At 37.2% G+C, this 24,232-nt stretch overlaps 2 protein-coding genes and 1 long non-coding RNA gene across 14 annotated transcripts in view; 1 reads left to right on the top strand and 2 right to left on the bottom strand.

Annotated features, from left to right (window-relative positions):
- Positions 1-4,092, top strand: part of LOC110347952 (uncharacterized) — a 45,458-nt gene extending 41,366 nt beyond the window's left edge. Inside the window, exon 3 of the long non-coding RNA XR_002392885.2 lies at positions 3,818-4,092. This is a non-coding gene — a long non-coding RNA (uncharacterized LOC110347952). The remainder of the gene's footprint in view (positions 1-3,817) is intronic.
- Positions 1-15,320, bottom strand: part of Cdkl4 (cyclin dependent kinase like 4) — an 84,339-nt gene extending 69,019 nt beyond the window's left edge. For both annotated transcript variants that reach the window (XM_087216105.1, XM_004839337.4), the window contains exon 1: positions 11,689-15,320. The gene's annotated coding sequence lies outside the window, so the exon portion shown is untranslated. The remainder of the gene's footprint in view (positions 1-11,688) is intronic.
- Positions 15,321-15,457: 137 nt separating this feature from the next.
- The window catches only part of Map4k3 (mitogen-activated protein kinase kinase kinase kinase 3), a 158,357-nt gene continuing 149,582 nt past the window's right edge, over positions 15,458-24,232 (bottom strand). For 10 of the 11 annotated variants that reach the window (XM_013070189.3, XM_004839338.4, XM_013070190.3 and 7 more), the window contains 5 exons: positions 24,158-24,226; positions 23,987-24,079; positions 20,278-20,348; positions 17,613-17,668; positions 15,458-16,873 (listed from right to left, as the gene is read on the bottom strand). In XM_013070189.3, coding sequence (XP_012925643.1) covers positions 16,786-16,873; positions 17,613-17,668; positions 20,278-20,348; positions 23,987-24,079; positions 24,158-24,226 — 377 coding nt within the window. In that variant the 3' untranslated portion in view covers positions 15,458-16,785. Of the gene's footprint in view, positions 16,874-17,612; positions 17,669-20,277; positions 20,374-23,986; positions 24,080-24,157; positions 24,227-24,232 lie in introns of all 11 variants that reach the window. The other variant, XR_002392886.2, reaches the window with a different exon arrangement.

Genomic DNA, 24,232 nt, shown 5'->3' with positions numbered 1-24,232 from the left:
GCGAATTGAGTCCATTAACATAGATAGTTATAATTGAGAGATACTGACTCATTCTTGCCATGATGTTTTATTGTTGTTGGCTCTTTTCTTATTTTTCCCCTTTTCCTTTTAGTGCCTTACCTTCCGTGGTGTCTTCTCTCTGTTGGCCGTCATGGAGTTGTGACGTTCATTGTCTTTTTCTAGGATATTGCATAAAATTGTTTGGAGTGCTGGTTTGGTGTTCATGAAATTTCTCAGGTGTTCTTTGTTGTGAAAGTATCTAATTTCCCCATTGATTTTGAAAGATAATTTTGCAGGATACAATAGTCTAGGTTGGAAGTTATTTTCTTTTAGGGCTTGAAATACTTCACTCCAGGCTCTCCTTGATTTGAGGGTTTGTGTTGAGAAATGTGCCGCAATTCTGATGGGCTTTCCTTTGTAGGTGATTTGTTTTTTTTCTCTAACAGCCTGTAGAATTTTGTTCTTCTGTTGGGTTTCTGGGATCTTGACTCTTATATGTCTAGGTGTAGATTTTTTTTGATCATGGCTGGGTGGAGTTCTATATGCCTCACTTATCTGTGTGTGCAGTTCTCCACCTCTGTCTGGGAAGTTTTCTACTATTACTTCTGTGAACAGTTTTTTTTTATGTCAATTGTACTTTCTCATGTTTTTTCGTGGACTCCTATCAGTCTTATGTTATTCTTCTTTGCATCATCTAGCAGCTGTTGGATTGATTTCTCATGGTCCCTTACTATCTTTAAGAAATCTCTGTTTTCATGGTCCTTAACTGCGATCCTGTCTTCTATATCTGATATTCTGTCTTCACATTCTCTTGGTCTGCTCTGCATGCTTTCAGTGGAGTTTTTAATCCCCTGAATATCTGTTTGAATCTGTTTCATGGATTCCATTTCTTTCTTATGTTGGGCGATCATGGTTTCCATTTCTTTCTTATGCTGGGCATTCATGGCTTCCAGTATATTTCTGATCTCATCTATTTTCTTATCTGTTTCTGCTCTAGAGCCTCTAATCATGTCTTTCACTCTACTCACCATCTCTGTATTCATCTGGGAGATTATTTCTACCTTGAATTTTTCTAAAGTCTCATATATCTGCTTTGTTACTTCCTGTGCTATCCGTTCAGGGTGTCCAGGTGGTTGATTATCAGATTTTTCCATCTCATTTCCCCCAGAATTTCCTTTTTGTAGTGTGGAAGCCTGCATTTGTGCCTTGCTTAAATGTCTTCTCATTTTTGTTTTTGGTTTAATTCCTGGGTTGATATTTCAAAATTGCTTAATGCGGGTATCTTTGTTACTTGTGTTTAAAACCCTTGTGGAATGATTGCTTTTCAGAAGTGTCTTCAGATATGGCTTGTGTTTAGGTTTTGAGGCTCTAATGACTCTGAGGGTATTTTATTTTCCTTATCCAGGAAGGAAAACTGATTAGATCAATCACAACATGTTAGGCCAAATGTTACAATCAGCAATACCATAGCATCAAGCGCAGCTTAGAAAATGACAATTTGTGGTAGTTATTAATCTATCACATTTAACTATGTGAAGTATAATCCCTTGTGCCTCTGTAGTGTGGGACCAGGTAGCAGAAGAGCCAGAAGGTGGGGGTGGGGTGGGGTGGGTGGAATGGAACTGGGCCTTGCAGGCACCAGCACGGCTAAGCGGAGTGCCGGATGGAAGTGGTGCTCCAAGCCGCTCCTGGGACCTCACTATGCCATGGGCAGGAACAGGAACGCAGCCGAGGAGCTTCACACCACTTGGCTGACCCAAGGAGAGTGGATTTTGCTTCTTGACCCATTCTGCCAGTCTATTTCTTTTGATTGGTGAATTGGGACCATTAATGTTGATGGTTATAACTGAAACATATTGACTTATCATTACAATGACTTTTTCTTTTTGTTGGGTTCTCTCCCTTTACATTTAATTTATTGTCATGCCAGATGAGTTCATTCTGCTTTGCTTCCTGGGGTTGTGATCCTCAGTGTCTGTTCCTAGGATATTGTCTCAAATTTTTTGGAGTGCTGGTTTGGTATTCACGAAATCCCTAAGGTGCTCTTTGTCATGAAAGTATCTTATTTCTCCATCAATTTTGAAAGATAGTTTTGCAGGGTACATCAATCTGGGTTGGAGGCTGTTTTCTTTTAGGGCTTGGAATATGTCACTTCAAGCTCTTCTTGCCTTGATGGTTTGTGTTGAGAAATCTGCTGTGATTCTGATGGGATTTCCTTTGTATGTGATTTGTTTCTTTTCTCTGACTGCTTGTAGAACTTTGTTCTTCTGTTGAGTTCCTGGAATCTTAACAATTATATGCCTACGTGTAGATTTTTTTTGATCAAGGCTATTTGGAGTCCTATATGCCCCACTTATCTGTATGTCAAGCTCTTTTCCCCTGCTTGGAAAGTTTTCTGCCATTACTTCTGTGAAGAGTTTTTTTTATGTCATCTGCACTCTCTCCTGTTTCTTTGACTCCAATTAGTCTTATGTTATTCTTGCATCGTTTAGCAGCTGCTGGATTGATTTCTTGTGTTCTCTCATAATTTTGAAGCAATTTTTCTTTTCCTGGTCACTAATTGCAATCTTATCTTCTATATCTGAAATTCTGTCCTCACATTGGCTCATTCTGCTGTGTAGACTTTCAATGGAGTTTTTCATGTCCTGGAAATCTATTTGTATCTGTTTTATGGATTCCATTTGTTTCCTGTATTGGGATTCCATCATGTTCCTGAGCTCCTCTCTAGATTTATTAATCATGTCTTGCACTAGGAGCACAATCTCTCCTGTTATCAGAGAATTATTTCTGACTTCATTTTTTCCAGATCCCCTTTTGTTGCCAGTTCAGTGGGTCCAGGTGGTTGAGTATCAGAGTGTTCCATCTCATTTCCCTTTGGGGTTGCTGTAGGTGATCTGGAAGTCTGTTTTTGAGACTTATTTACATGTCTTCTCATTTTGACTGGGGGGGGGCGGGGGGTTGCTGTTGGCACCCACACAGCTCACCTCCTCTGAGCTGGGAGAGATGGGACAGGGGCCGGGAGTGGCAGGAGGGATGGTGGCCCGGAAGCCCTTTCCTCTGGGCTGGGAGGGGCGGGAGGGATGGTGGCCCAGAAGCCCCTTCCTCTGGACCAGGAGCAGTGGGATGGCAGCTCAGAAGCCCCTACCTCTGGGCCGGGAATGGTGGGATGGATAGTGGCCCAAAAGCCCTTTCCTCTGGGCCAGGAGTGGCGGGACGGATTGCTTTGTGATTTTTAAAGTGGATTCTAGTCCTTATTAAAGGGAGAAAATTCAAGCATACACACACAAGTAACATAAAATCTGTCACAGATTATACTGTATTTTTACCTATTTTTATCTTAAAGGTATTTACAAATAAGTATGCATACATTTGTCTTTCTTTACCACAGTAATATGTGGCTTTAAAAAGAATAGGAAAAAGGGCCGGGGATTTAGCTCAGTAGTTCTGCCCCCTGCCTCGCAATCACAAGGACCCAAGTTCGATTCCCGGTACTAAAACAAAAAGCAAACAAAAGGATTAGGAAAAAGGGCCAGGGATTTAGCTCAGTGATTCCCCTTCCTGCCTTGCAAGTGCAAGGTTTCAAGTTCAATCCCTGGTACAAAAAAAAAAAAAAAAAAAGGACAAACTAGAAATTTGCTTCAGAAAGTTATTGGTTATAGAACTTTACAGACTTATGAGTTTAACCTACTTGATAAGCACTATGGTTACTGGGGAAACTATGAACATAACACAAAACATAATTATGAAATTTTAGTCTATGTATTATTTCCTTGTAGGTAGTTATTTCATCTACTGATCTATTTAATTTTTCCAACAGGTTTGATAATGACTGATTCTTCAGATTACCTAGATCACCCAGTCATATCAACCAAAGTGCTGAATATAATAAAATAAAGCTTCAGGAACAGTGCTTTACCAGGTAATCTTGAAATACTTTCTCTCTAAACCTCTTATATGTTCATGGAAGATGAACTTCCACAAAGTATCTATGGCTCTAGTTCCAGGTTACTAGGGTCTACCAGTTTCTAGAAGCAGCAATTCCTAATCTCTTACCTAAAATCCAGAACAACCATCCAACTATTTGATGAACATCTCTACAGGAATGGGAAGACTTATCTCAAAATTAGTGTATTCTAAACCAAAAGCTTTCTCTATTTTCTTATCCTCTACTCCTACACAAGGTTTACAAACTTATTCTACATTACACCTAAAGGACTTGTCAAGATACCTGTGGAGAGGAATTTGAAGGTAATCAAGGATAATGGCTGTTGACTAAATCTAATTTCTTCATGTATCTTCTATAAAGCTATACAAATCAGCCAAGACAAATAAATCCACATAAATCTGATGCCTTCACTATAACCAAAAGTGGACTCTACACACTTAAATAGAAAAGTAAAGCCCAAATTCTGGAAGAGACGCCATTGTAAGTCTTTGTACAGAGCCAAGACAGGAATGGGGTGAGAGTGGGACGAACTGTTAGGAAGAATGAAGGGGAAATAGATACATCATAAATACATGTGTATTAGGGCAGCATCAGTTAGTGTGGCGTCATCCTTGGGGAAGAGAAGGCTAAGAGGGGAAGTTGAGGCATCCACTGGAGACTGGAGAGTAAAGGGAAAAAGAAACAAGGAAAGTAAGTTTGGGATCTTCCAAGACAAAACCCCTCAAAATAGAAGAACCTGCAAATTCTTCCATGATTAAGAAATTATCTAAAATGCTCAGTCTTTAGGTTTTTCAAAATGACTAACCTGAGAGAGAAGAGACTGAAGATGAACAAAACCTCAGACTTGTGGGACAAAAATCAGTAGTGCCAACATATACATAGTAAGATTCTCAGAAAGAAAAGAATGAGAGAAGGCAAAAATATTTGAAGAAATAATGGCTAAAACTTCCCAAATTTAATGGAAAACATTAATCTACATATTAAAAAAGCTCAATAAATTCTAAGTAGGACAAATAAAGAGATTCTTATCTTGGTAAATCATAGTCAAATTGCTGAAAACCAGACAAGGAGAAAATCTCGAAAACACCATTCACATACAAGGGAATAATATACTTATTAGCTTGACTCTTCATCAAAAAAAACCATAGAAGAGAAAAATACACAAAAATTGGTTCTTTGAAAAGACCAACAAAATTGGTCTAAAGGTTCAGAACAGACTGAGCAAAAAAAAAAAAAAATAACACAATTAGGACTACTTTACAGAAATTTTCAAAAACTTTTAAAACAACATTACAAACAACCTAATGCAACCAAGTTGCTAGTCAAGCTGGTTGGATAAATGCCTAGAAAGACATAGAATGGACTCAAGAAGAACAGAAAATTGGACTATACTATAATGAGAAAAAAAACTGGATTAGTAATTAAAAACCTACCCACAAAGAAAGTCTAGGATTAGATGGCTTTATTGGTAACTTCTACCAAATATTCAAAGATTAATTAATACGAATCCTTCACAAACTGTTCCAAAAAATAGAAGAGGGAACACTTCTCACTTTATTCTATGGTGCTAATATCATTCTAAGAAATCAAACAAAATACCAAAAAATCAGCCAGTGTGATTGCACATGCCTGTAATCCCTTTATTTGGGAGGTGAGGCAGGAGAGTAAGTGTGGGGAATTTAGCAAGACTCTGACTCAAAAAAAAGGAAAGACCTGGGGGGATGAGGCTTAGTGGTAGAGTACTTGCCTAGCATGTCCAAGTCCCTGGGTCCAATCTGCAGTACTAGGGATATATATATATATATATATGCACACACATACATACACACACACACACAAAATCACACAGTCATTATTTTCATGAATGTAACTATAATGATGCCCAGAAAATAATTAGCAGAACAAATTCAGAAACATATAAAAAGACGATATTGGGCTGGGGATTTAGCTCAGCAGTTCCAATGCCTGCCTCACAAGCACAAGGACCCAAGTTCGATATCCGGTACAAAAAAAAAAAAAAGATGATATACCATGACTACGGGTTTTTATCTAAAAAAATGCAGGATTGGTTTAATATTTAAAAATATTATAACATATCCTATGAACAGAATAAAAAACATTACACAATAATCTCGTAGCACACACAAAAGCATTTGACAAAACCTAACATTCATTTACGATAAATATCTCAACAAACTAGAAACAGAGGAACAGAATTTCCTCAAGGGCTTCTGTGAAAAATCTCAGGCTTAAAAAGGAAAGATTGCTTTACCCCCAACACTGGGAAAAGGATGTTTGCTCTCATCATTTGTTTAACACTGTATTGGAAGTGCTTGCTAGTGCAATAAGGCAACAAAAGAAACGGAAGGTATGTAGATTGGAAACAAAAAGTAGAGGTGTCACTATTTGGAAATGATTCGATGCTGTATGTAGAAAATATTAATGCATTTACAAAAAATATTAGAACTAATGACCAACTTTGCAATGCAATAGGCTGCAAGATCAGTATATAATAAATTATATGTATAAATATGGCAACAACTAATTTGCGAATACAATTAAGGAAATAATTCTACTCACAATACAAAAAGAATAAAGTTTAACAAGCAATGTGCAAGACCTGTTACTTAAAACTACAAAATATCACAGATAAATTAAAGAAGATCTAAATAAAAGAAAAACTCCATGTTTGTGGTTTGGAAAAACTCAACAAGATGTTTTCTATAATTCTTCTATAGTTAAAATTCAATCCTTATAAAAATCCCAATAGGGTTTTAAAAAAATATAAATGGACAAGATGAACCTAAGATTTATAATGGAAATACACAGGATCTTAAAGAGCCAAAATAACTTTGGAAAAAAGAAACAAACTTGAAATTTACATTATAGGACTACAAATTTTACATTTATGGCAAATCAAGAAGAGCATAAGTGTTTGGTATTGGTATAAAAACAGACACAGTGATATATATCCGGCTTTTTTTTTGAGACCGAGTATCATGATATTGCCCAGGCTGTCCTTGAACTTTTTTTTTCTTTCTTGGTACCAGAGATTGAACTCAGGACCTTGTGCTTGTGAGGCAGGTGGCGGGACCACTGAGCTAAATCCCTGGCCCTGTCCTTCAACTCTTGATCCTCCTGACTCAGCCTCCTGAGTAGCTGTGATTACAGGTGTGCACAACCATACATACCTGGCTTTTAGACATATATATCAATGAAACATAACAATGAGTCAAAAAATGAACACCTTTACTTTTGGTTGTTTTAGTCCATTTTATGCTGCCATAAATAATGAACAGAAACTTACTGGTTCACAGTTCTGGAGTCTGGGAAGGCCAATACCAAGGCACCCATGTCTGATGAGGGCTTTCTCATAGTGCCAAATACATGCCAGGAGATGAAAGGGTGTGTGTGTATGGAGGGGAAGTCTCACCTCTTTAGAATGGCACCTATCCCCCACACAAGAATGGAGACCTAATGGCCTTACTGCTTCTGAGAGTCCTACCTCTCACCTTTGCCACAATGGTAATTAAATTTCAACATGATTTTGGAGGGGACAAACATTCAAATCTTAGCAATGGTCAACTGTCTTCTGATGAAGGGGTCAAAGCAATTCAATGAGGACAGAAGTCTTTCAACAAATGCTTCTAGAACAACTGGATATTCATAAGAAAAAAAAATCAATAAGTGAACAAGCTGTGTGAGACAGCTACCTGTAGGATTGAAAAGCAGCAGAGTTCCATTGAAAAAGAGTTTGGCAGTGTCTTAAAAGTTAAATATGAGGGCTGGGGATTTAGCTCAGTGGTTCTGCCACCTGCCTTGCAAGCGTAAGGACCTGAGTTCAATCCCCAGTACAAAAAAAAAGTTAAACATGAATAGCAATTCCACTCCTTAGTACCTACCCAGGAAAAAGTAAAAACTATCTATACAAAGACATATAGGCAAATGTTCAACGTAGTAATATTTGTATGACAATCTATATATGCAGAGGACTGTAATATTGATTATGCCCAAAGCAGTCTGTGAAGAGTTAACCCCACAATTGGCTTGTTTATAGAAGTAACTGGCTGAAGTCTACATGACAAGGTCAGAGTAACTCACACCCAAATTCCATTCCTACAACTAAACCTTTAGACTAGAAGGACAATGTTCTAATTGCAATCATATATTTTGTCTATTCTGTTCCTAATTTGAGAATGCTTTGTCTTGTCCTTTATGAGCCTTGTTTACATTAATTTCCATGCAAATCACATATTGCCTTTACCCCAATTGAGTGCCAATAAAAGTTAGTGCCTGGGCCTGGCTAGCACCTTTGTCAGTTACACCGGCATTGGTCATCCTGGAATCCCACTATCTCTCTCTTAGTTCTGTCTCTTAGTGTGTTTATTTCTCAGGCCTGCATTGCACACTGGGCAGGTGGGTACTGGAACCTGACTACAGGAGTCTCCAGCATATATGTCCATCAACTGATGAATGGATAAACAAAATGTGGACTATTCATGCAATGAAATATTCAACAATAAAAAGGAACGAACATACATGCTATACTGCTATAATGTGGACAGATTTTTTTGAAAGAGAAAACAAAACCAAAAAACCCTATAACATAATGCTAAGTGACAGAATCCAGACACATATATGCAAACCATATTGTATGATTCTATATACAACACGTGAAATTTGTAGAAAATGCAAATATGCTACTGGGGACATAGCATTTCCTTTGTACTATTTTTGACCAAAAAAATGCAAAAATGCAAAGCTTGAATATAATTATGAGGAAACAGTAGACATAGATGAATTGAGTGGCATTCTCTAAATTACTGGCTTGTACTAAAAAAATGTCAAGGTCATGAAAGACAAAATCAAAAGCACTTTTTCAGATTAAAGGAGGCAAACACAAAATGTAATGGGAGGGGCCGGGGATTTAGCTCAGTGGTTCTGATGCCTGCCTCGAAAGTGCAAGGTCCTGAGTTCAATCCCCCGTACTAAAAAACAAAACAAAACAAAACCCCAAAACAAAACAAAAAATGCAATGGGAGATCCTGAATTGGGTTTTGGAATGGGAGAAAATAATGATAAAGAATAATACCGGGATAACTGGCAAAATCTAAATGCTACATATATTTAAAAGGTTAAATATCTTGATTTTGGTAATTTATACTGTGGTTATGTAAAAAAAAGTCCTAATTCTTAAGAAATAAGTGCTGAAGTATTTAATGGCAAAAGGGACATGATATGTACTACAACTTATTTTCAAATGATTCAGAATGATTAACATACATATATATGTACATGTATGCATACACATATCCATATACATATAGAGGAAGGGAAAGAGTACAGCTGAGAATGATGACATGAGAAAACAGATGGAGCAAACTATAAACAATTAATGAACCTAGATATGTGGGAATTTTAGTACATTTAAAGTTATGTCAGAATAAAGGTATTTTAAAGTGTCATTTCTAACTTTTGTTCTTTACATCTACATCCATTACACCAAAACCATCTTTATCAACATTACATAAGATGACAAGAGATCATCCTTCCTCAAAAATGTCTCATGGTCTCTCAGGTCACAGAATAAAGTATAAACTGTAGTACCATATTTATAATCCTTTCCACTGTGGCCCCGATTTAGCTTTCTAGCCTTGTCTCTCAGATTCTTCCCTGTTTTCAAGTCTCTGAGCTCTGCTTATACCACTGCCTAGAATGTTTGACCCTGAAATCCTCATCTTTTACTGCTGGACTCCAAATGTCTTATCTGAGGAGCTTTCCCCAATCCTGCCTCCGAGGCAGGCTCTGCACCAGCGCTGTGCCAACAACTTTCCCCTGCCCTTTTTTGAAAAATTATTTATTACACAGGACTTGTATTGTTAGTTCATTATCTGGCACACAGCAGGTTTCTCTTGAGATCATACTGTACTTTCGTTTTCTAACCCTTTCCACTGCACAGATAAAGTGCCTTTTATTTTTTTACTTTGTGGTGTTGGGGATCAAATCCATGGTCTGGTGCATGTGAGGCAAGCACTCGACCATTGAGCCACATTCCAGCTCTAAAATGACTTCCTTTTTTAAAGCAAGGGCAATAAATACATTCTGAGAATTAATACAGTACTTGGGTAGGAAATCAAGATTAAACAGTGATGTAGCTACTGGCAGGAAATAGATGCAACTGGTTGAAAATATTTTTCATAGTTCTCAGTGACCTTCAAACTGAAGTTACATATACACCTTTTGGCTACAGGATGTCTTGAATTTAGAGAATATTGTATGATTCCATATACATGAAATTTGTAGAAAAGACAAACATGCCACGGGGAAATAATATCTCCTTTGTATTAATTTTGACAAAAATGCAAAGCTTGAATGTAATCATGAGGAGGAAATAGTAGACATAGACGAATTAGTGTCAGTTTAATGAAATGCTGTGTACAAAAGCAAAGATAGGTATAGACTTGAATCCACTGGTGATTATAAAAAAGATGGTAGATGGATAGATACTTTAACAGCTCATTAAGCTCACTGGAAAATTTTAATTTCTAATTAATTAGTCTTAAGGATTTGCAAAATGATGTACATAGAAAACACTTGGAGGTGGATTATTTTGCGTGACTGTGTCACAAATCAAGTCCTGGGGAATTAAGTAAGCCTAAAGTGTACACCAAATTAAGACAAGGAGAGGAAGTGAGGAGTACAGAAAGAGTGGAAAAGTTTTTTCCTAACCTAAAATGTTCCAGAAAACTCTGTAAACAGTGGCATTAGGAATGCTGGAGGAAGGAGAGCTTTCCAGGACCAGGCCAGACAGGTTAGAGTGTCCACAGGCTCTAAGTCACAACGCTAAATTACCATTCTTCGTGTTTCCAATGAAACCAAATACACATTTATATTTCATAAAATTGATCGGGAAAATGGTCTATTATTCAGATCAGTCATAAACAACATTGAATTGGTGCATTTCAAAAGAACACGTACCTCCTTATAAACTTATTTTGGTGACAATATGATTGGATTAATTTAAATCATCTTCAGAAAACTAGAGGATGACATAATTTACATAATCTACTTAATTTTATTAGAAATCATATTTCATGTGTACACATAAAAATTCTGGAAGTCTGGCATAAATCCACTTTGTTTTCAGGCTGCTACTCTTGAGCATCCGTTGAGTGACACTTTCTATACCCACCCGCAGCTGCTCTCCTGACCCACAGGGGTGCCCCAGCCCCCGCTGTGGCCTTGTCCACCCGCGCCACCGCTGTCACCTCCCCTCTTCCCACAGCCCACTTAGTTTTCACTTTCCTTTGGGAGTCCTGTATCTTTGCCAAAATGATCCAAACATTAAAGCTGCTTTGTTTTTCCTCATCCAAGGGAAGCTGGAATTGTTTCTGTCATCTTTTTAGTTTGGCTTAAATCATAAAAATTGATTTTCAACTTGTGACCTATACTGCGGTAATAGGAACTGGAAATTACCAATGCACACTTCAGACTCAAGCAGGTTGGGACCGGCACCCGAGGTCCCGAGGCCGGAGGAGCCCTGTCACTCCTTACCCTCGCCCCACCGCGTCGTGCGCCCTCCACAGGCACCCAAGGGGAACGCAGGCCGGCTCCTTCGTGGCCTGGAACTTTTCGGTCTCCCCTCGTAGATCCGATCGTCTCCACCCAGACCCCGCCCCCTCTCCACAGACGCCCCCGGCCGACCCCGCTCCCGTCCGCGCGTCGCCGGAACCCGTACTTACCCTGTAGGCTTGAGAGGCGGACAAACCCGGACCGTACGGGGCTCTCCAAGCCGCAGCCGGAGACGCGGCAACTCCCAAGTGAGCGGAGCCGCCGCCGCGTCGCCCTGACAACCAGGACGCTCAGGCGGCTTTCCCGACTGTTCCCGCGTGCCCGTAACTGCGTTCGTCAGCACCTTGGGTCACCTCTGGGCGGAGCTTGCAACGTCAGGGTGTGGACGCAGCAACAAGAAAGATGAAGGCGCCTTGGAAACATTTATAACTACTTAACACTCAGTCTCGTCCTTCCTAAGGCATCAAGAGCAGGCAAATGAAGCACACATAGATGTAGAATATTAACCAGTCCGCTTCCCGGCCTGGGCAGATCATCAGTTTGCAAGATTCTTTGCCAATAGTCATTACTTTTGGTCTTGATTTATTGTGGACACACTTTTCGGCCAACTTTCTAAGACAAACAGCTATCCATTAGCTGTGGTTCCTTAATGCCATTTTCATAATCTGGCGAGTATTATAAGTATCTGGGGGCTGATTCAGAATAAGACAGTTTTGTCATCCAGTGGGGAAGAAAGTCCAGCAAATAACGTGATAAACGTTTCAGCCTCAGGAGAGCTAATTTTTGTTGAAGCATTAGTTTGTTCCCAAGACTAAAAAAGCTTTGTTCATGAACATACAGGTACTTTAAGCATCAAAAAAAAAAAAAAAATGCTCTCCATCCTGGCCAGATATAGGATGTCCAAACTTCCCTCTTCCCTCACAAGTGTCTCTTCTCTCTTTCTTATCCACCTCAGTTCCTCTCCATTTCCTTTATTTGCCCAGAAATAATGCTCAAAATTTCCATTTGTAGCAGTTTCAAACCCGAAACAACTTTTATCTTCTTCCTCCATAAAGACCAAATACACTTCCACTTAAAACTGAAGTCTAATCCTAAACGTACATCTACCTGCTTCTATATGGTTTCTCCTCTCTTCGTGCCATAAAAACCTCATTAAATGTATGAGTAACTAATCACATTATAGACAAACCACACGTTTTCATTTTCACAGTACTTGATCTCTGCAGTTTTTGCAATGCCTGACTCCTGGCTTTTTTTTTTTTTTTTTTTGGTACCAGGGATCGAACTCCAGACCTTCCGCTTTCAAGGCAGGTGGTGGAACAACTGAGCTAAATCCCCGGTCCTGGGTACTTTTTAATGAGGAAGCTCTTTACAATCAGCTCATCTGCCCCATGTACCCTAAGCTCAATTGCATTTAATGTCACTATTCCTTGAACCCACAGTGTTTATCATACATCTAGGCTTACAGCTTCCTACTCTGCTTTTCTCCTGCATGGGAGGAACTACTCTCCGTCTATCAACAGCATGATTTACATATCTTTCTACGCAAAGGTTTTCCTATCCCAAAGCAGAATCATGCACAACTTTTTGTACTTCTTTTTGATACTACTCACTGCCACTTACCTTTATTAATCCAAGGCTAGGAATTATGTCTTGTCAACCTTTTCTCCAGTGGCAGTAAAGTGCCTGGGTAGGCTGTAAATAATCAGTATATGTTAAGTAATTACCTCTGAAAATAAAGAAAAAAAGCTCTTGTAGTAAGTTTTGACTAGGCTTATTTAACAAGCTTCAACTGTAAAGTTAATTTTACTTAATGCAAAAAATATTTAAAATAAAAAAGTCCTTTTGATAAAGCAAAAAATTAAAACAAAACTTTTGTTTTATTACAAGGACAGTAAAAATCATTATTTGCAATCCAACTGGAGAAAAAGATCTAATTTCAGAGGCAAAAATGTTTAAATACTTTAGTAGATAGTGAATATCCTGCATGTATTCCGTGTAAGTCCAGCCAGCACAGCAATGGTGAACCTTTTAGAGCTTTCAATGAAGCTGGCTGCAGTATATGTGGTATAGGTTCGCCACCACTGGCTATGGTTATGAGAATGCACTTTGAACTAAGTGCCTAGTTCAAATTCTTGCTTTGGCAGTTACCATTATGGGCCTGGGGAATCTCTGTGCCTCAGTTTATCTGTAAAATGAAATTAACAATACATGCAGTGCTTACCCATTATTATTATTTTTTGCGGTACCAGGGATTGAACTCAGGACCTTGCGCTTGCGAGGTGGGCAGTGGCACCACTGAGGTAAATCCCCAGCCCTTGCCCATTATCTTGTACAGCATATACTTTCACCTCTGCTAATAATGGTGAAAACTGATATAACCTATCTGTCCTTTTCCTGGTCTCTACTGAAATCAGAGATGTGTGCACACTGAACAATGCCACAAGGCCATAAAGTTGATCTTTCCTCTTATAGTATCTACATAAGTAGCTAATAAGAGATAGCTTGAACTTCAATAAGATGAACTAGATTGTTTCCTCCTTTTGAGGGCATAAAGATTCATAATCAAAAGTTCTTAGGAGGAAACTAGAAATGTTTCTTCTTTTGAGTCTTGCTGTATTGCTCAGGTTGGCTTTGAACTCATGATTGTCCTGCCTCAGCCTCGAGTAGCCAAGATTCTAGGCAAGCTCCAAGGTGCCTGGCTAAAAATCTGCATTTTTAACTGGCATTCAAGATGAAGCTCTCTGAACAGGTGATCTCTGGACCACATTCAGAAACACTGATTTAATCTCCATCAGGGTTTTCTTGCTAGGGTGCATATCAGAATAATTTTCACAATTTTATAAAAATCAAGGTTACTGGGTATTCATTACCCCCAAAGATTATGATGTGAGATTCTTAAAAAACTCATGGTAAATATGCAACAAGTTGTATATTTTATTTTTTGAAAATATTTCTAGGTGCTTGACAGTTAAATGAGATGATTAATCCTTTTTCAGATAGGATGGCCCTTTGAATAACTTAAAGGACTTGGATATAATGGTCCAGAAAAAGGATGAACAACCTTAACTATAAATGCTAGGAATAGAATCTTAATTTCTTGAAAATCTTTTCCATGAAACATTTTTTTCAGCAAAATGATGATAATTTTATATTAGTAAAGATTTTTTTAAAAGTTACTAGCTATTAAGATTATTCACAATGCTTGGGAAAAGCAATATACTCAATTGCTATGATTATTAGCATCTTTACAATTTTAGACATGGAAACTGTCTTAAGTTCACATAAAAGACTGAAGGTCTTAGCAACAGGTAGTGGCCTAAGAAATGGTTGAAATTGCCTCCTAACCGCCCAATCCAGTTTCCTATTCTTTTCATTCCTTACTTCCAGAAATGCATTTCCTAACACCCTTCCCTCTTGTTTCTAACTCAGGTAATGGCAATTTATTTTCTGAAAAGGGTCAGATAGTAAGAATTTTAGGCTTTGCAGGCTTAGACTTTCTTTGAAACCCTAACACTGTAGCACAATTGAAGCCATCTGTGGTACTGTGCTACAGCAAAGCTTTTACAGAAACTTGCAGTCGGTGGGACTGGATTGAGAACTGCAGTTTGCCGATTCCTGCTGTAACTAAAACACTATATTTAATTGATGTTCAGGATCAGAAGTTAAAGATTCTACAAAAGATAGGGCCGGGGATTTAGCTCAGTGGTTCTGGCGCCTGCCTCCCAAGCACAAGGTCCCAAGTTCGATCCCCGGTACCCCCCCCCAATAAAAAAGATGCTCTTTCCTCAAATAGGGGAATATTATTGTTTCATGAAATTGAGATCGCAAATGACTTGAGGGGCCAGAATTAAGTACTTAAGGAGTTTTTTTTCCTTAACATATTTTAGTGTCACTATGTACAGATTAAGCCAGATGACAAGCTACTATACAACAGTGTATTAAAAAACATGTTTATTTTATACTATGTACAATCAGGAACATATTTAAAATCATTATCAATTAAAATAAATGAAGACCATAAACCACAATTTAGTTTGTTCTTAGTGTGTACTCACATTAAAATATAAAGAACATATACCAAAAAGAGCCAAAAATGTGCATTTGCTAAACTTGGTTTATACATATTCCATTGCAAAAAAGGAATCAAAAATGACTTTAACCAAAACTAAGTTCCTGTGATGTGTAACCATTATATTGTTTGTATGAGGTAGTAACTAAATTATTTTGGCCATGTGTTAATACTCTAAATCAAAAGAAATATGAAAGTAATCACAAAATAAGGCAAACAAAAGTAAAAAATTCCACTAGAAATTTGAACCACTTCACTCTATGGAATGTTATAGTTCCTCAATGTGATTATATGAAATGTCTAGTGTGGACTCTTTAATAATGCTAATTTATTTTTTGTGCATACTGTAATTCAGACAACTGCAGTGTTACATCATGGTACCGCTATTCTGTGATTTAAAAATTTTTCAAAGACATTTTAAAGCAAAGATAAGCAATCGTACAGGATTTCTGCTTAAATACAAAAAGCTCAGTTACTACAACAGGTGGTTAATTGTTTTTTTTCATATAGAAAACAATCCAAATACATTTAAAAAGATATAGTGGAGCCAAATGCATATTGACAATGTCACAGCTTACTTTTGTGACTCAATGTATCACATCTCAATACTTTGTGCAAATATAAACACCAGTGTACTTGCATTAAAATTAAAAACAAGATTATAAAATGATTACAGCCTCCATTACAATTTTAAAAGTTACAAGATTTATATTCATATTACTAAATACATACAATAAAAAATACAATAGTGCTAAAGTAGTTTCATTGCCAGCATCCCATTTTGTGATATAACCACACCCAAGAATAAACTAAAGAATACTTAAAACATTAACCCCAATAACATTTTCATCAACATTTACATTTGTACAGATAAGACACTTGTACATCTTCATAAAAGTACATTATCTACATAAATTCTTAGTGTATGTCTTTAGCAATATGAAGTTTCACAGAAAAATACTGCCTGTATGTACAAAGATTACATAACAACAAATTAAGCACTTGTGTGGTTCAATATGCTAAATATATCCATACCATTTAAAACAAAAAATTTCCCCATCTTGTCTCATGCCACAATAAATTATAAGTAAATAAAGCCAAGTTTCTGCAGCTTTTGTACAGCTTCAAGCATCCATTAATGTTGCAGTGGTAGTGTTTGTTTTCTCTATAGTTAATTGTCAAAGTAAAATACATTTCAGTAACTGTTTTCATGACCCGCCAGGATGTACAAATTGCTGTTTGCCGTGGGGTTATCAGTTGGCCTACTTTCCAAAACCACGACCCTAAAAGTAATAAAAGAAACATGTAACAAAACAAAGTTATACCTGAAAACTAAAGTTAGCAGAAAACTTTCCCATTGTTTCTCTATTACATGCCTCTATACATGCTGCTCATTTGATTTTTGGGCAGAAATAATTTTCTATCACTGTGATTAAAGAGCCAGTTCCAGCTCTATAAAGTAATTTTGCTGCCCAGTACCTCCCACCTCCAAGCCAGTTTTCTAAGAGTTGGAAGTGAGGGGCAGTTTGGGGGGCAGAAATCTGTAAATTAGGAATAATTTGGTTGGTACTTAATTGTTCTTATAAATTCTAAAATAATTTGCAAGAACAGGAGGTGAATCAGAATAGAACTCCAAAATTTTATTTGACACTAAAATCAAAAAGTTCTGTGTTAATATATGATTTTTCCTCTTTCTTCGACTGTGGTAATTCAGACATAGTATGTTTGAAGTAAAATAGTACTACTGACAGATCTATAAATTCCCATTATTTGGAAGGTCAGGTTTTTTTCAATATAATTTTTTTTTTTGGTACCGGGGATCAAACTCAGGTCCTTGCACTTGCGAATCAGGAGGCGGAACTACTGAGCTAAATCCCTGGCCCTTTTCCAATATAATTTTAAAAACACAATGTTAAACATATTACTGCACAAATTTAAATTCTCTTGGAAGAGAAACCAGTTTCATGCTGGATTTAGAAAACACACTTAACACTACATATTTAATATAATCCATTTTCATACCTGTCAGATCCAAGAAGCCTGAAAATTCTCGTGTTATCTGATATTTCTTGTGTTACCTGTTCAATTAAAATATAAATTTATTTCCTGAAATTAAAGATGCAAAATCTTATATGGGCATTTCATTATAGCTACAGAAAATAAACATAATTCCTAGGATGGAAAAATGTCCCTGTTATTACTATTCATTGTCGGCTTGCATGTCAATTTGTTAGTCCAGGAAAAATGTGACTAATTAGAAATTAATCATAAAGTACAGGTGAGGAAAACTACTTATTAGATCAGAGAATTTCAGGAAAAAAATTTAAAGAAAAAAGCACTGAGTTCATTTTATTTATCTGAAATCTTTCATCATTTATGTTAATACTAATAGAAGGGCTACTGATAGCAGCAAGCCACTTAGCTCTAGTTTTTTCATTTAAAACGCTGCTGTGTGGTATAACTGGAAATACTTAATAGCCAGACATGACTTAAGTTTGAATCCTTTTATTTTTTTGGTACCAGGGATCAAACTCAGGACCTTGTGCTTGTGAGGCAGGTGGCGTTAAGTTTGAATCTTAGTTTTCCCACTTACTAGCAGTGACGCACACAAGGCAAGCAATTTGTTGAAAATAGTTTGCCCTCTGCAAAATGAATAGGAACGATCTACTTTGCAGTATTCATAAAAGTATAAGAGAGTATAATGCCTAGCTTAGGAAGTGCTCAATATATAGCAGTTATTGGGCTGGGGATTTAGCTCAGTGGTTCTGCCACCTGCCTCACAAGCGCAAGGTCCTGAGTTTGATACCTGGTACCAAAAAAAAAAAAGTGTGTGTGTGTATGTGTGTGTGTGTGTGTGTGTGTGTGTGTATGTATATATATATATTTATCTTTCCTATTTTTCTCCCCCTTTCTCAAAATAATATTTTCTGATGCAATATATCCTTCAAGAAGCTCTAGTGTTGGGGAGTAAAGAGTAAGAGCACAGAAGAAGAGAAAATCAATGTTAACAGTTTATTGAACACAAAATTTTCCAAATTATAATGGCAGTAACTCCTTCCAATATTGGTAGGCTGAAAAAGAATCTGATTCTGAAAGTATTCCATCAAAACTCCTACAATTAGTTACTCTGGACACACTCGTGACTCTTCACTTCTGATGTTACCCAACACATCGGAAGAAAATAGTGGCCCATCCTATGATTTCTAGTACATATGGGAGTATGTCTACTAGAAGAATATGATATTTCTGGAGGTACTGGCCTGAAAGGCTGCCTGTGCAGTTTGGAAAAGCACCCTCATGTGATTTTTTTTTTGGACACTCCCTCCACTCTATCCTGCCCATGATGCCTCTGTTTCTCTGATTAGTGCTTATTAGCTGTGGACTGTTCTTTCTTATCTTGCCGCTCATTCCCTCAGGTGATTTTGAAACTGCTTTTGAGAAGTGCACTGCCTTGTTGGGATTACTGCTAGAAACATACTAGCAGCAATCTTCTTCAACACTTACTACAGGTTAGGGACTGTGCCAAGCACTTACATGCCTCATATCATTCCACCTTAACTCGCAACTCACAGATGAAAAAATACAAGTAGAGAGAAGTTAAGTGATATGCCATGGTCACTCAGCTACTCAGTAGGGCTTAGACTTGAACCTGTGTGTCCAATCTTGAGAATGGATGCTCACAATCACTAAGTTATACCGCTTGCTCTGTTAGGAGAAATGCCTTGACTTGTTAGAAGAAATGGACAACAGAACAAAAATGGGCTATTTTCTTGTTGAGGTTCTCCTGTGCTTCCAATGATCAAGTAATATTGATGGGCTTGGGGGTACTGGAAGAATTTTTGGCGATTTTAATATTCTAGGGAGCAAGCACTATATGTCCTTATTCATATTTATAACCCTGACACTTCGTAGCATAAATGTTGAACTGAATTAAATACGTTACATGGCTTAAATTATTCCTGCAAGGTAGGAAGGACTCAGAATATGCAGCTAAAGGCTAATAAAAAGAGGCCAAGAGTCTTAGAAACATCAAGTGAATAAGGATAACAAATAAGAAGCAAGCTAGCGTCAAGGGAAATGTAGAATTCTTGATCATTATCCCTGGAAAACCAGGTAGATAAGGTGTCTCAGGACACAGAGTGCCAGCATAAACACTCTTGTTCCAGGTCATGGTCTGGGAACACTGAAAAAAAAATGATAGTTGGCTCACTTTCAGCAGTATTGAGAAGTCCTTGTTCTATTTTTTTTTGGGGGGGGGTACTGGGGATTGAACTCGGGACCTTGTGCTTGCCAAGCGGGCACTGGAACCACTGAGCTAAATCCCCGGCCCCAAGAAGTCCTTGTTATTAATTTGGGGGTTATTATATGGAAGAACATTAAATAAGGAGAAGTTTTTTGGGTAACGGACAGGGAGGTGCTTGTAAAGTGTGTGCTACCAGACAGAACATGGTATTACTAAAGTTAGTAAATCAAATATCACTGGTTTTCCCCAAAGTTAAAGAGAATTGTTTGAAGTTGATTTGATAATGTCTTCTGACCATTCAAAATTTCATTTAAGACAGCTTCTTATTATGTTGGAGCCTGGCCCCAAACCTCTGCCTTGCCCTCCCAAGTAGCTGGGACTAGAGGCACATGCCACTGTGCTAGACTTCTAGTTAAGGGGAATGATTTAAAAAAGATTACTTACCTCATTAGATCTAAAACTTCTACCTTGCATTCCATGTTTCCAGAAAGCTAGCACACTGTCTTGTAGACAAACTAGCAGGCAAGAACAGCTCAATTACTGTTAATAGTACAAAAGTTCAACTGATAAGCATCATTTCATTCCTCTGTCTCATATAGAAATATTTTAACTAATTGCTGATGTCAACTATTGTACATTTATATGGCATCTTTATATTTGGTAATTTATAAATATACCATATAGAGTCTATTCATCTTTTTGGTAAAAAATTCACTGAAAATATTTGTTACAGATATTTCTGTTTTGATAAAATAACAAATTTAAAAAGCAAAATACTGCAAACATATAGAAAAAATATAGATAATAGCATAAAAAACACACATGTATCTACCAATGAGCTATCGAATCTTAACATTCTTCCATATTTGCTTTTGGCTTACATTAAAACAAATACAGTGGGCATGCCCTACACCTGACCCCTGATCCCATTCTGGCCTTCCTTCCTCTCTAAGGTAACTATTATTATAAATTTGTATTTAGTATTCTTGTGGATATTTTTACTATTTCTACACTGTAAGTTTACATTATTAATACAAGCTTTATTCCAAGTGCATATATGAGGTATGGCGACCTTTAGTTCTAGTTTATTATTATAAATAAGGCTGCAATAAACATTGCTGTAAATTTTCTTGAAAACATGCACATTCGATTCCCAGTAACTACGCCCCCCTCAAATGTATAAAACTTTCTCTGAAGTCCTGGAAATACTGGGACACAAAACATGTGCATAAATAAGGCAAATTTTGGTTTTGCTTTTATATTTACACATTTGATACTTATTATTATTTCTGGTACTGGGGATCGAACTTGGGTCCTTGAGCTTGTGAGGCAGGCGGCACAACCACTGAGCTAAATCCCCAGCCCTTGATACATTATTTTTGCATTTATCCCATGAAGATAATGTAGACGGCCAATGGTACCAGCACCATTTGTTGAACAGTCCAACATTTCCCCACTGATGCATAACACCTTAAGTTTCCATTTATATATTGGTCTATTTCTGGGTCTTTTTCTGTCCCACTCTTCTATTTTTAGATGTTTGTTTTAATAACTATGGTTTTATAGTAAGTTTCAATACTGACCAGGGCAAATATTTCTCAACATTTATTTTACAATTCTTAGTCTCTGACATTTCCACGTGAATTTTAAGATGAATTTACAAAGTGGCACAAAACACTTAGCTGGAATTTTTACTGCAAATGCACTGTATTTGTGAACTAGCTTGTGAAGAACTGACACCTTTCTCATGTTGAGTCCATGGATATAACTCTTTGGTTGTTCAAATGCTCCTTTTATGTCTTCAGACAAAAATTTGGAACTTCTCAAAAATGATCTTAAACATGTTTTGATAACATCTTTTTTTTCCTAGCTATGCTGCCGAAGCTAGCTTCAAACTCCTGAGGCCCAAGAAATCCTCCCATCTCAGCCCTCTAAGTTTCTTTTTATGTATATTTCTACTGCCATTGTGAAAGGTACCTTTTTTCCTATTAAAATGTTCAGATTGTTTAGGAAAGCTATTCATTTGTGCTGCTCATATCTAGCAAGTATGAATCTCTTTTTAGTTCTAGTAATGTAAGAGTTTTATATTCTATATAGATACCATACCATGAGCAAAAAAGGATCTTTTAACCTTTTCTTTCTGATCTTCACTTTTCTTTCTTACCAAGACAATGTAATAATAGCAAACACTGTTGTCTTGTTTTCTGCTTCAATGGAAATTATTCTGACATGGTATTTTTTTTTCTCTGGTACCATGGATCAAACTCAGGACCTTACACTTATGAGGCAGACGTGGTGACACTGAGCCAAATTCCTAGCCACTAAACATGGTATTTTTAATAGGGTTTGCTAGGTATAGGACATTTTCCTCTATTTCTAATATGTTAAATATTTTTTCTGATTTGTTAAATATTTTTCTAATTTGTAAGTCATATATCATTAATATCTTAGATTTTATTGAAAGCTTTTTGTACACTTACTGGAGTCACATGACTTTTCTGTTTAATCTTAAATAAAGCAAAGTGTGCCATGTTATATAAATACAACCAACCCCCCCTTTTTGAGATGGGGTATGTTGCCCAGGCTAGACCTGAATCTGTGACCTTTCAGCCTTAGCCTCTTAAGTGTCTGGGAATAGAGGTGGGTGCCCATGCTCCCAACTTGTATACATACATTTCTGATGCAGAATCATCCTTGTCTTCTAAGGATAAAATCTACTGGTAGTGGAATTTTATTTGCTACTATTTGATTGAGATCTTTAAAAGTCTATTTTCATAAATTACATTTTTCCCTGGTACTAATCTTGTTTGATTTTAGCAACAATTTTAAACACTGATTTACTGAGAATTCTTTGTCTACCATCTGCAAATTTCAATGGGACAGGGATTCTCTCTTCCTTTAAGGATGAAAAAAAAAACACCCACCTATAAAACCGCAATGCTTGCCCAGGCTCTTCAGCAATGAGCCTGGCTACAGTTCCTCACAGCCTGTAGGGTACTTGTAGTTGTCTTTATTACTCAGCAGCCCAGCTGTGCTCCACTACGCCTAATGCCCAGGGGGCTTATATACTACTTTTTCTGATGTTCATTTTGCTTTTGACCCTGGCTATGTCTTTGGATTCCATTTTAACCCTTGACCAGATGTCTTTAAAAATATTATCAGGGCCGGGGATTTAGCTCAGTGGCATAGTGCCTGTCTGGCAGGCACAAGATCCTGAGTTTGATCCTTGGTACCAAAAAAAAAAAAATTATCAACATCATTTATGGGAGGAGAGAGGAAAACAGAACCACAAATAAGACAAATTTTCCCCGGTCTTATCCTTGGCCAACATGTCTGTGCAAATACCTTCATTTTACTTGCAAAGGAAACCAGAAAATTTGCATGATTTATATGATTATTTTCACCTTATTTTTCTTAAATATCATTTTAGAATACTGGTTCTGTCAGAATTGTTTTCCAGAAAAAACTATAACTAAGCAAAATGTGAAAATGGCAAAAAGCAAATTTTATATACTTAAAATGCTCTGGGGCTAGCAAATAATAGTAAAAACACAAATGATATATACTCAATTTTAAAATACTTGAAACAATATTTCTTTCAAAAATGGCAAATCTGTAAAGGAGGCAGTATTTACTCATACTCAAATTATTAAACTATTTCAGAGAATGTGTAAGATGACAGCTGCTGTGGTTTATATCTACATGTCCTCTAAGGGCTCATGTGCTCAGAGGGGGCTCCTGGAAGGTGACTGGATTATGGGGGCTTACAGCAGACTCACTGTTAGAGGTGGGTCACTGTAGCAGGACCTGGAGGGCTGCATCTCCCTTCTTGGCTCTTCCCCTCACTGTCTCTGCTTCCTAAGTGCTATGAGGTGAGCAGCCTTCCTCTGTCCTGGCCTTCCACATGCTGCCAACCATGCCAGTATTGAAACTTCTAAAATGTGAGCTAAAATATACCTTTCCTACTTTATGTTGTGGGTGCTGGGTATTTTGTCGCAATGACTAAGTAAGACAAAGACTGATAGTGAGCTCATTTTATTATATCCTGTATTATGAAATACCCTTAATAATGTATTCTTATAATTCTGAATAATTATCAGATAAATTATTTTAAGCAGTTCATAATGCAAAGAAATATAAAATTTTGGCTCACCTATTGATTCAATCTGAAAATCAAAGGTCAGTTCTGATGATAATTTCCTGCTAGATTTTAATCTTCCTTGTAGATTTACTATTTTTATACAACCTAGAGAGAAACAAAAGTTATTCAGAAACTAAGATAAAGAGACTCTTATTAAAATAAGACGTTCAAATAAAAACTTACAGTCCAAGCACACAAGGATGGTATCTCTCTCCAGCTGGGTTACATGAGTTACACTTGTCTGAGGGGTATCTACAA

Source organism: Heterocephalus glaber, unplaced genomic scaffold (assembly GCF_053883595.1).
Source record: "Heterocephalus glaber isolate CG9 unplaced genomic scaffold, H.glaber_assembly_v1.0 deba00001457, whole genome shotgun sequence".
Taxonomy (NCBI): domain Eukaryota; kingdom Metazoa; phylum Chordata; class Mammalia; order Rodentia; family Bathyergidae; genus Heterocephalus; species Heterocephalus glaber.
The sequence above is the reverse complement of the archived record's forward strand: the minus strand, read 5'-3'. Positions and strand labels throughout refer to the sequence as shown.